Source organism: Ailuropoda melanoleuca, chromosome 8 (genome assembly GCF_002007445.2).
Source record: "Ailuropoda melanoleuca isolate Jingjing chromosome 8, ASM200744v2, whole genome shotgun sequence".
Taxonomy (NCBI): Eukaryota; Metazoa; Chordata; class Mammalia; order Carnivora; family Ursidae; genus Ailuropoda; species Ailuropoda melanoleuca.
Window position 1 is genome coordinate 103,576,192 of NC_048225.1, and position 12,711 is coordinate 103,588,902.

Here is a 12,711-nt window from a genome sequence, read left to right on the forward strand (position 1 = left end):
GCTGCAGCCCCCCAAGCTCCACACACACTCTACCAAAGCTTCAAAACGGTGACTGTCCTTGATGTTTCGGCTCTGGAGGCTTGTTACGGGTCAGCCCTGTGTCCTGTGGAAGCTCCTTAACTTCGGCCAGCCTTGGGCTCCTTGTTGGCAGGGTGGGTGCACCAGTCCCTCTCCTCGCAGGACCGTGAGATCAAATGCGGGAGGTGCCTCAAACATCCCTGGCACAGAAACATGCTAGTTCCCATCTCCAGAACAAGCTTCTTCCAGGACCAACTCCCTCAGAACGTAAGCTCTGTGAGGCAGGAGCGCGTAGACGTGTCTTCCCTTGTTTTCCTAGCACTCGATCCGGTGCCTGACACATACCTACTTACAGTAAATATTTATGTACTGCATGAGCAAACTTCTGGAAGTTCGCCCTTCCGCTGAAGTGAAGAAGGAATCTCGTGAGAGTGTTTTCCCTGCAGCTTCCGAAATTCAACATATTCAAGCATTCTTGTTGCGACATTGCCTGGTAAACATCCCTAACACACTAAAATAGACTTGGAGTCTCTCTAGACTGTAAAGCGTCCTCCTTCTGGATCCCTGCTAACGTCTACCTCAAGACTCCACGTACTCAGTAAAGACAGGCCCCGAGGCCGCAGGGGGCGGCGGGTGGGGAAGGGGACGGGGTGCCATGGGCTGAGCGTTGGCTGCCTGTCCAGATTTCACAGCCACCCCGTGAGGGAGGATTCTAACTGCTGTCTTCGAGGAGAGGAGAGGAAATTCCTCTCACGCTGATGTCACAGTGTGGGCAAGGGGCTGAGTGGGGATTCCAACGCGAGTCCACTGTCCTCCAGAGGGCATGGGCTTAATGCACACACCGCCAAGACTAAACGAGTGAATGACCCTGGTCTTTGGCTCCTGGCCCAGCCCCGAGAGAACCTGACTTCTCTCTTGGCCTCCACCAGTCCAGAAAGAAGAGGAAGAGCCAGTCAAGGGAAGAGAGACTCCAGGCTCGGAAATCACTGAGCCAGGCACCCTGCTGCGAGGCAAGGAGTGGTTCACGTGTCCTCAGAGGTTCCAGCCAGCACGCTGGGCTCAGGAGGTCGTCGAGTGGGGTGCCTCCTCACTCTTTCTCTGGCACGCCCCACACCCATGCCCAGGGCCCTGCAACTCACCTGTGACGCACAGCTTGGGGCACGGACTTCTGGGCTGGGGGGATCTGTACTCGGGCAGCCTCCCCCATGGCCTGGATCCAGGCCTCCTGCTCCTCGGGGCTCTCGGCGCTGAAGAAGTAGGTGCGGACCCCGGCATGCTCGGCCTGTGGGGAGAGGCAGTGCGTGGAACTGGCCCCGGCCTCATCCACCCAGCACGCAGTCACCTGTAGGGAGAAGACAGCCACATCCACACAACAGGTGGTCAGGCAGGCTGTTCCCTTGACCCGTAGCCCCCCCTCCCCAGCTCGGAGCAAGGTGAGGAGGATAGCCCCCACCAAGTGCTCCAGCTGGCACACAGGCTAGCACACTGGACAACACCACCCGGCGGCCCAAGAGCCAGGTAAGCTTACCTGCCCCACCTGAGGTGATTAGAAACAGGAAGGATGATTAGCACGCCCACTCTCCCATCAAATTCCATCTTTGATTTGAAGGGCAATTATTACCCGATGTCTGGGAGAGATGCCCCCCACCCCGCCCCCGAGCACATGCCAGTCTTGGCCCCAGCTTGGCCTCTGAGGAGGTAGGACTGTCTCTCCTGCGCAGAGAGACAGCCAGGCCTCCACCCCCGGTGCATGCAAGGGGCATGCACTGACAGTGAGAGCACGCTACCTAGTTGGCGGAGGCGAGCAGGTGCGGCAGGCGGGAACCCAGAAGAGAGCTCCTGTCCAGAGGAGGGGTCCTCACGCAGTCAGAAGGAGGAGAAGCAGAGAGCAGGTAAACCAGACACCAGAGGGAGAGACAGAAGATGACGTGGCAGGAATATTAAGGAGCGGAGGGAAGTGGGAAGCTACTCAGATTACCCCCTTCCAGGGCAGCATGCAGCAACGCCCAGGATGTCCCGCCAAGGGTGGGGAGTGGAGAGCTGGCCCCGAGGCAATTGGGGCTGTTGGTGGAGAGGATTCAGGGCATCCCAGGGCTGATCCTATCTCTGTTCCCAGCCAGGTCTGCGGCTGCAACAGACTTGGGTTTTTGATCCGGCCTGAAGTGATGCATCTATCTAATGGGGAGGGCTCTACCTGGGGAAGCTCCAGGTTTTTAGGCCACAAGGAAAAAATGCTCCAGAGCTGAATTCTTTCTGGGACCTCAGCATATTCCCTGGGTGAGACCTTCAGTCTCCCAGAAAAAGCAGGTAGCCTGGTTTACCCCTCTCAATATGAGAAATCCGAGTGATTAATAGTCTCAGATGTGAACCTCCCTTTGGTCTCTGACCCCTTGGGTGTGAAATCACGCATCTCTAAGGCTTGGAAGGAGAGAAGATGGGGTTCTCCTAAGCAGCAGTGTCGAATCCACACCCTCCAAATGCTTTCCCAGCTGGACCTTCGCTCCTCTGTACCACCCTTCCCCAGCACATGATTCCTTTCTGACGGGAGTCATTACCCAGTGACATGTCCTACTTCTCTGGGAGTAGAGATGGACCTCTTTCCTCTGGGTCCTGCCTGTTTCCACCCTCCCGCAGGGCACCCAGCTTGTGGGCAGACGCAGGGAGGGGCTTCCAGCCAGCAAAGCTGTAAGGGGGCATCTGGGGGTGGAAACTGCACAAGAATACTGAGAGCTGGGGCCCTGGCGAGCTCTCTGGCGTGGAGGACACAGGGTTGTCATAGAGAAGAGGGAGACAGAGGTAGGACTGGTGGTGTGACCTGGGGCTGGTCGGAGTGGGCAGCAAGTGAATTAATTTGCTAGTGAGCTGTGCGTGCAGAGCTCTGCTCCGGGCACCAATCACAGGAAAACAGACATGCTCTCTGCACTTGAGGAGCTCACGGTCAAGCTAGAGGACAAAACATGCCTACAGGGAAACAAGGAGAAAGCAAAGGCACAGGAGCAACTGCTTGCAACAGGGGAATGCGGAGGGCCTGGGGAGAGGCGGGCCAATTGATGGGGAGCGGGAGGGGACACCGGCCTGGCCCCACGAAACCGGGCCACAGAACCGAGGGAGGTAGCCCAGTGCGGCGAAGTCCACTGAGCCCCCACGGGGCTGGTAAGGAAGAGGTTAAGGCATTCAGCGGTAGGCTGCGCAGGACTAGTGCCCAGCTCATTATCAGCCATCCAAGAGTTTTACTTGATGACCGCCACAGGACAAGCCTCCCATCTGTCTCTGCTCCCCTCCCTTCCCTGGGGAAGGGCCACTGAATCGCCACAGTCAGAACCCTTTGTGGGCCACTGAGCATAGCCCTCGGAGTTGGGTTTTAAAGAGGCACTGCACTCCTCGGGGGAAGGGGAAGGAGGAGAGGGGCGGAGAGGTGCAGAGAGCTGGGTTTGATGGTGTGTGTGTGTGTGTGTGTATGTGTGTGTGTCAGTCACTCGGGATGCTGATGAAATGCCTGCGGCTGGCACAGCTGCGAGCCGGATGGAGTGTGGATGTGTCTGTGCACAGGTCTGGAGGGGAGAGTGAGACAGGCTGTGGGGCTGTGTGGGTGTGTGTGTGCAAGTGTGTATAGTAGGACTGTCTGTTGTTGGTGAAACAACCTGTTTCTGCGTCCCCGGCTAAAACCCGGCTCCCTGCAGCCAGTCTTATTAATTGTTCATTCTGTTCACACCTCTGGCAGACAGGACCCTGGGAGGCTAGGAACTAATTATGTGCCAAGGAAGCCCCTCCTTGTTCCCTGGAGCAGCACCTGGGTACGCTGCCCTCCTCTTTTCCACGGTCAGGTGACCAGAGTCTGCAGGACAGGAAGGCGCAGAGTCTCTGAGGTCCTACAGGCTCCGATACTGACCTGGCGTTACCTGCAGTTCCCGTCCTCACCCAACACCATAGCTTAGGCTTTCAGGGACTTGGACAGCAATTCTCAACTAGGGGAGGGCGGGCTTTGTGCTAAAACGCAGAGCCGGTATCATAATTTTATATTTGGAAATGAAAAGGAGCCTCTGGTCTCTGCATCATAAAATACAAACAGGGCACAGGATTTTTATTGTTTTTAATGGGTTATGAATTTTTAAACAAGGAAAAATACCGGCCCGCGATGAGCCAGCTGCAAGCACATCTTTGATGGGTGGATTCCCCAGGGGGTTCCGAGGCAGTGACCCTGAGCGGGCACGTGAGACCCATCTTCCCGTGCTCCTGTTCTCCCCACCTACGGTCTGCGTGAGGTTCGCCTTTCTCGACTGTAATCAAACGCAACTCCTCATTTTCTCTAGCGATTGACATCTGAGGAAGTTTGACTGGGGGTCTAGTTCCCTGGGCCCAGGGTAGGCAGGATTGCTTTCTAGAAGGGATGTCAGAACCCCACCAGCCCCCAGCCCCTGCCTCTGCTGCCAGGCCATTGGACAGAGGGTTCACGGGTTCAGGACGTAAGTACTTCTCCCCCAGGAAAAACCGTGGTACCACTGAAGCCCGTCTCTCCCGGCCCAACCTGAGGAGAACCACCCGCTGACTCCTGAGATAAGAGGAGGTGGCCTCGATAGAGCCTGGACGGACTCCAGGGGCCACTGCCTACTCCCTCCTTTCACCACCACTGGGGACTCCTTGGGGCAGTGGCTCAGGAACCTTCTCTATTCCTCCGTGCTCTAGAAGAGCCTTCCTCTTCCTTCTGCACCTGGCCTGGGGGAGGAAGGCCAACTGACCTTAAAGGTGTGTTTTCGGCTGATGTTGTCCGAAGGCTGCACCGCGGCCACCCGGAAGCTCAGGAGGGGGATGCTACCCAGGATGCTCTCCTCCTTTTCATCTGTCGGGTAAACAGAGGCACAGGTGAGATGCGCGTGCCTGTCGAGTGCGCGCGCACAGAGAGAGCGGAGGAGTCTATCAGCCCTACGATGATAAACAGAAACACGTCCGTGTGGCTCATCTCCTCCTGGTCAGGCACCAAGGGCTACCACACACCCGCGTGCAGACTGTGCTCTCCACAACACAGGGAGGCACACTCCCTGCAGGGGGGGAGCCCGGCGGCCCTGCAGACACTGTTCCAGATGCTGGGACCGTAGAGGCAGATGAGAGAGAAGTGCCACCCACCCTCAGGAAGCTTACCTCCCGGCCACAGGTAAACAAATAAGGAACAGCTAACGTGATGGAGGGTTTGCTATATTCATCAGGCACTGTTCTAAGTTAAACGCCTTAATGGATTTAACCCCACCCACGATCCTATGAATAGGTACTGCGATTACCCCATTTTACGGGTAAGGAGGTGGAGACACAGAGAGGTTAAGTAATTTGTCCGATGTTACTGAAGTAGAGAGTGGTGGACTGGTCTTTGGACCCAAGGAGTCTGACTCCCAAGCAAGCATTCTTTTCATTTTTTTAACTCCACCCCCACTGTGGGGCTTAAACTCACAACCCCAAGATCAAGAGTCTCACGTTCTACCGACTGAGTCCGCCAGGCGCCCCTCCCAAGCAAGCATTCTTAGCCACTGTCCTAGCTATAAAGCCTCCCCACGCAAGACAATTCCAGCAGGGTTACACGTAATGGGATAATAATGGGATCGGGCCTGGCAGAGCGGGCAGTCCCATGTTCGGCTCTGGCTCCTCTGGTTAATTGTTTCTAGGGTTCTCCCAGGCACCCAGCAGCTTGCTCGGTCCTCTCCTGACAGGGGTCTGCCTTCCCCTTTATGGCTGCCGCATCTCCACAGGCAGACACGCCCCTGCAGAGCCCCTTGGCCCTCTGGTCCCCACATCAGGCTAACAACCAGCTTCCTATATAATTCATCCTGGATCCCCAAAGGAGCCTGATGGATGAGCTAGTCGGGACCCCAGCTGTCAGCAGGAGCCACAAAAGGTGGGGGTGCTCTGTGGAACAGGTGGGGGCAACTCCCCACTTCCCTGGGATAGCTCTTTGTTCCCGAGGCTGGAAACTCTGGAACACCCTCCATTAGGGGTCAGAAGAAGTCTCAGGGATTATAGACTCATGAGCTCCCCTTCTTCCCTTCCTCCTCACTCACACAAGATACTCGGCTTAAGGTCCAGCCTTCTCTGCGGGGTCAGCATGGCACCCAGAGGAAGCTCAAAGCCAAAGGACCAGGAGGAGCTGGGGCCGGGGACCCAGGGCTTCTTCAGGAAAGCCAAGGCTGCCGTCGTCTGGAGGTGATGGCCTTCTGCCTGGTACTGTCCAGGCCAGTGTTTGCAGGGTCTCTTGACAGCATCTCCCAGTGGATGGGGCCCCCATCACAATGCCCTTTGAATTGACAACTTTTAAGTTTCTCCCCACAGACCAGTCCCACAGTCTGTCCTCTGCAAAGACCCTGGCTTTCCTTCAGCTTCGTTCAGACCCTGACTCCAGCTAGCCCTGGGTCCCAGAGGCCCAGCGCCAGGGGCCAGGCCCAGGCAGAGTCTTCTCCCCCAGTCTTGGGAGTTTTTTCTGAGGCTGGACCCTGTCTCTGCAGCCCCTTCCGGATGTCTCTTTACAGGGTTCAGGTGGCAGCGACCCACGGCACAGGGACAGCAGCATTCTGGAGGGGTCACTGGGTACAACCTTTGTTTGTGAAAGTTAATGATTCACTGAATTGCTCCCAGGACGCCCAGAGAAGTCAGGGCTCTGCCATTCCCAGGGCACGGAGGAAGGAAACAGCCGCTCCTACTGCAGAGCCATCTTACCCTTCTCTTCCTGTGGCCCCGCACCATGTGACAGGGCCAGCACTGTCCTCAACCTCACCAGCTCCCTCCGGACCTCCTTGACACAACACTGCTGTACATTTATTTTAAAAATTACTTCCTAGAGGCTGCCTCACCCAAGTTATTAGGTCTCTCTCTCTCTCTCTCTTTTTGAGAGGCTTGGGAGTGAGTGCTGGGGCGGGCACAGAGGGTGGAAGCTGGGGGAATATTCACTTCAACACTGATTGAGCACCTACTGTGTACCACGCGCTGTTTAACGCACCGTGGCTATAGCAGTGAACGAAACCGAGATTTCGGCCTCCGTAGGTCGGCTCAGACCCTCAGGGGAACGGGAGATGAACACACGAGCTCCGACTGGTAGGTCACCTGCTAGTAGGGACTGGGGAATTTCCTCCTCTTCCTCCTTTTCCTAGCCCATCGCCCACCCCAGGGCTCCACCATCAATCGCAGGACTGTCCTGTCTGTCCGCCGTGTCCCTCAGCAGCACTTAGACTCTGCCTGAGACCTGGTGGGCGCATGCGGTCAATGTCGCTGAATGTGAAGTGACTGAGTGACCACGTGAGCAAGCAGACTGTCTTCATCCCACGGTCGGTCGCGCCCCACGGCTGCCCGAGGCGATGGGGCAGATTTGCGGCCCCACCCCCACCAGTGTCCACCGACCAACGTCCCCCCAGAGCAGAGGCCGGCGATCTGGCCAGCCCCAGGAGAGGAGGCAAGCTCACCTTTATAGTAGAAGAGGCAGCGGTCGACCAGGACGAACCAGCGCTTGTTCCACTGCTTAACCCCGGAGCTGGCCTGTGGGGTGCGGGGAGGCAGAGCGGAGGGGCTGTGAGCTGGGCAGGGGAGCGGGGTGCGGGGGAAGGATTGTGGCACTAATTATAAGGCCATCCTGCCTCTGGTCGCAGCTCTGCCGCTACCAAGTGGCAGCCCACCCCCTTGAGACCTCAGATGCAGGAAAGTGACATTAGATGATTGTCTGTAACCTTCCGGTTCCACCATCCTGGGCCTCAGTGTCCCTCCCGGGGAAGAAAAAAGGGGTGAGAGGTGAGCCAGGATGAGTGGGCAGAGGGTGGGCAGGGAGGGTGGCGAGGTCAAACTGGGAAGAATTAGTGGATCCAAGAGGGACCTCCAGAACGAGCCAGTGGGTTGCTCTGACGGAGTGTGCGACCCAGCCTATTTCTGTCATTCCATCTGCCCATTAGGAGACCTGGCTGGGCTCCCAAATGCAGCACTAATGTTTCTGTGTGATTTTGGGAAGATACTCAACTTCTCTGAGTCTTTATAAAATTGGGAGATTCATTCCCAGAGATATAACATACCAAAAATAGGACACGGGAGGACATACCAAAACATGCAGGGACTATTATTGTAACTACAGAGGAACCAGAGTGATGAGGAAAAAGTGGAGGTCTGGGTGGGCGGACAGTGGAGGAGGCCTCACCTGTTTGAAGAGCCAGCCCGCCTTGGTGACAGGTGCATTGAGATTTCGCTTCATGGAGTGTGAGCGCTTCCCAAAGGCGATGGCCTTGCGGGACGTTCGGGTTGCCTGGGGAGACAGAAAAACCCACCTGACTTTCTTCCTCCCCTCCTCCCCCGCTCAATCTGCAGTGGGAGCCACCCTTGCTGGGAGCTGTAGCTCTCTCCACGCCTGGGGTGTCCTCACGCTTAGAGGGCCAGGTGTGACTCCTGGATCTGTTCCTAACTCAAGGGCACACCTTTCCAATTCTTTGACTCTTTTTCTTATCTCTAAAACAGGGCTCAAAATAATAGTCTGACCTGTCTCACAGTGGTATGGATTTTGTTGTCGTCGTTTTAAGGAGAAAATAAGAATTCTCATTTTACTCCTGGGCTATCTTTCTTCTACTGTCCTGATTCCCCACCTCTTTCATCATGCTTTCTGGAACCCACACAAATGCCAGTAAATTCCCTACATCATCATCTCTCGGAGTCCTGCTCACTCTCAAATGTACATAGCACAGAGCAGGGAAGACACACACGGGTTCTTCTGGCTCCTTATTGCCACATGGACACTGTCATCCTTCCACATTCTGGCTATAATCTCTCTGGAAGCACCCCTGATCTTCCACTGTTCAGCCCTTCTCATCACTGTCAGCTTCAAGATCATTCCTTCAGAGTCTTAGGATTCTGGTATCAATCATCCTCTTCATTCTAAGTCTGGCCATCCCTGTGGCATTGTCCTTGATGATGACTGATCCAGCGCCCTAATCTTTTAGTACTGTGACAGCCCCAATTCCAAAATCAGTCACTGCTACCCCGGCACTCACTCCCACAGCTGCACCTACATCATCAATCCTGGTATTCCCATTTCCTGATGCCATCCCCTCCTTTGGGCTTTCTCACTCCATTACTCGATACCACCAGCTTTTCTACTGGATTCCCCGGCTCCTCAGTCCTTCCCTTTTTTTCTGGACCCATCAGCCACGTCCTGGTGGTAGTTATTTCCCCACAAAGCCCAGCTGCACGTTGGGGTAGGTCACCTACCCTCTCAAACACCCCATCCATTCTCATTGCTGGAGCTTTTCTAAAACGCAAAATCCCAGAGCAATCAAATTATCCCCTCCCTGCACTCTCGGCCAGATTAGGGTTTGTGATTATGGTTCCGCCGCCGCCGTATGGATGAAGGCAGCACAGAGGGCCCCCCCGCCCCGCCCCGTCCCCAACCTCAGCCTGGCCCAGCGCCCTCACCGCTCCCCGCCCTCCCCCTCCCCCAAGCCCTACAAACTCCCCCAAACCCTCCCCGCAGTGGACCCAGCTCTGCTCCACGGAGATAATCCAGGTTATCAGACACGTACTTCCTCAATTTCACACCCTTTTACCTAGAAAATTACTGTCCTTACCACTGTCACCTCTTTCTCTCCAATGTCAAAAGAAGAGGTGTCGTCCTCCTTTTCAAGCCTAACACGTTCTACCCGCCATTTCCTGAGATTTTGCTCCATGGATAATTTTTTCTCAAATCTCTTCAACCTTTCCTTCTCCGCTAGCTGCTTCTCCCGAGCAAACACGCTCATCCTTAAAGCATCAGCCTGTCTCTGTCTGTCTCTCCCCTCTGCCAGCTCTCCCTCTCTCTCACGCGGCCACACCCACCGGAACTGCCCCTCAACCCTACACCCCTGCAGGCCCTCAGGTAATACCCTTCCCTCCTCTCCCTCTCTTCCTCGCAGGAACAGGCTCCTGGGAAGCGTCCTGACGTCCTCGCCTCACATTTACTCCAAACCCCCTCCCACCTCCTTCCTGAAGTGCCAGTTGCCGTGTCATTGAATTAAAGCTGCTCTGTCCTTGGCCATTCTACAACACCGGACAACATTGCCCTTTCTGTCCCCGAAACTCTTCTTTTGGTTTCTGTGACAGGATTCTTTCCTCCCTCCGTGGCCGCTCCTTCTCAATTGCCACCTTTACTTTGTTGGTGGACCTCAACCAAGCTTCCAATTCTCGTTTTTCTTGTTCTACGCTGTCTACGCATCTCATCTACACCCGTTGCTCGGCCAGCAGCGCTGCGCTGAAAATTCCCTAACCCATGTCTAACACCTGTCCCCTAGCCTCAGCCCATTTTGCAACTGGTTGCCCAACCAGGCCTAAGGAAGTGCGAAATGAAACTCATCCTCTTTCTAACCAAGCCTGTTCCGTAGCTCTCACCTGGCGAATGGTACTCCAAGCCACCCGGTTGCCCAGACCTGAGCCCTGAACTGTCTCACACAGTTCCCTCCTTCCTCCGCTCCTTACATGGCCTTTGTGCAGGGCGTGAGTCTACGTTCCTAATGGTTCTCGGGTCTGTTCTTTCCTCCCAGGCCATCATCTCTTCTTGCTGTGTACCATCTACTGCAAAGTAAGGCTACCTCTCTAAAACACAGCATCGTCACGACGCTCCCTGAACATTTCTTACGACCTCTCGGCACTTAGAAGGGAATTCAGTGCCTTAGCACAGCACACAAGGGCAAGTCGGTAAGATCGGCAGGGCCCATGACCCGTCTTCAACCCGTCTACCTGACGGGGCCCTCACTGTCAGGCCGAACTCCAGGTGGCTCTCTCCCAGGCCCCCGCCTTTGCTCACCTTGTTCTCCCACAGGTGAGGTGGGGAGCCCCATCTCCCTTGTCCCCTGACAAATCCCAACTCATCCTTTAAGCCCAGGGTAGGCCCCCCCCCGACTCCACAAAACCTCCCAGACCCCCTGGCACAGTGAGCTGCCCCTTTCCTCTGTCCATTCCTGTGGTCTAAAACTTGTCACACTGCAATGGAGCAGTTGGCTTTCCAGCCCCTTCTCCAGACTCTGAACTCTTTGTAGGGAGGAAGTCGAGGCTTGCACGTCTCTTCATCACCAGGGCCCAGCAAGGTATCTGGCTACAATAAGCTACAATAAAGCACACCCCAAACTGGGGAATACCATTCTTTCCCAAACTTTCCTAGTAAAAATCCACATAAAAAGGATAAGATTAGGCACCTGAGGAAGTCACCCACCACCCGAAGAATAAGCAACTCCCCAAATCCTTCCCTTCCTCCTCAGTTCGTCTTCTGCCACAGCTTCCCCTCCACTCTGCAGCCTAGAAGTTGCTCCCATAGCTCACCCCTTCTGCCATTCTCCTGCCAACCCTCCGTGCCCTCGCCTCCTTATCTTTCTGCCACAGCTTCCCAGCAACGCCCCACCTTAGACTAATCCAACCATCTGCCTTCCCTGCTTTCACAGCCGGGCTGGGGGCAGCGCTGGAGGAAAACCACACGCATCTGTGGACTGGAGCCACTCAGAGTCACGTCTGTGACCTCAAATGACCCTTCAACATTATCACGCAATATTTCACATGCCCCTTGTAGACCTCTGTTCTTGTTCTCCAAACTCTGGGCATATTCTCAAGCCCCAGTGCCTCTCCACCCACCCCACTCCTCTCTGCAGAAAACCCTACCTCCTACTTCCCTATAGAAGTTGAGGATATCAGACGGGAATGTCTTTAACTTCCTAGACCTGCACTGCCTAGCTTTACATACCTTTTTTCCGCAGCGCAGAAGGGGGGCCCCTTCCCTAAGCAGGCTAACAGCACCCCTGCCTCTGATTTCTCCTGTCTCCATGAGACTCACAGCTGTCCCCTTCCTCCCGAACCTATCTACTGGGCCATTCCCCTCCTGCTCGCACATCTTGAAGCAAAGCAAAATGGACCAAGAAGGCCTCCCACTATCTTACATATCTTCTAGATTCGATCCCCGTCCCTCATTCCCCTAACAGTCAAGTTTCTTTATAAATAAACATTTTTCAATATTTCAAATATTTCAGAAAAGTAGAGAATAAATCACCACTATGTGTTGGTTTTTCCCCCCCTAATAACACATGACAAATAGAGCTGAAACTCTCTTTGAACCACTCCTCAATCTCACTACCTTTCTTCCTTCCTAGAGGCAACCGCTGACTCAGAACTAGTCTGCCTGCCCCTGGTTACATGCTTGTACCGCAAATTTACCTGTCCGTATGTCGTACTGCTTTCATGTAGGCCATTTCACATAAATGATATCACATCTTTCATATTCTGCAACTTGCTTCTTACTCAACATTACATATTCAAGATTTGTCCTCGTTAATACATAAAGCTTAGGTCCAATTTAATTTTCAGAGAGCGCTCCCTTGGACGACTGTATCACCAGTTACTGTCTAGTTTCTTAGAAGACCAGTCCCTATTCCTCACTGTCTCTCCGTCTCCTCGTTAGCCCTGTCTGGCTTGCCTCCTGCCCTCATTCCACCACCAGTCAGGGTCTCCAGGGCTAAACCCCAGGGACGCATTCAGCCCTTATCTTACTTGACCTCTATGCCACATTCTTCTCTGGATTACTTCTTCCTCCTGAGGCGCTCCTTCCCGTCTGAGTTCTCATCGCCATAGCCCTCAGGAGTTAGTCCTCTTTTGCTGTCCCCCTAGGTCAGTGGTTCTCCGCAGGAAGGGGAGGGGGAAGTTTTGTCCCACAGGGGACACTGAACAATGTCT

At 54.9% G+C, this 12,711-nt stretch overlaps 1 protein-coding gene across 16 annotated transcripts in view; it reads right to left on the bottom strand.

The window, feature by feature from the left end:
- The window catches only part of PLEKHA6 (pleckstrin homology domain containing A6), a 137,734-nt gene that overhangs the window by 29,978 nt on the left and 95,045 nt on the right, over positions 1–12,711 (bottom strand). For 13 of the 16 annotated variants that reach the window (XR_004627349.1, XM_019798553.2, XM_019798550.2 and 10 more), the window contains 4 exons: positions 8,174–8,278; positions 7,455–7,527; positions 4,755–4,855; positions 1,158–1,360 (listed from right to left, as the gene is read on the bottom strand). Coding sequence is in view for 15 of the 16 variants with exons in the window: in XM_019798553.2 (XP_019654112.2) it covers positions 1,158–1,360; positions 4,755–4,855; positions 7,455–7,527; positions 8,174–8,278 (482 nt within the window). In the remaining variant the exon portion in view is untranslated. Of the gene's footprint in view, positions 1–1,157; positions 1,361–1,805; positions 4,698–4,754; positions 4,856–7,454; positions 7,528–8,173; positions 8,279–12,711 lie in introns of those variants that run through there. The other 3 variants (XM_019798554.2, XM_019798544.2, XM_019798555.2) reach the window with 2 other exon arrangements.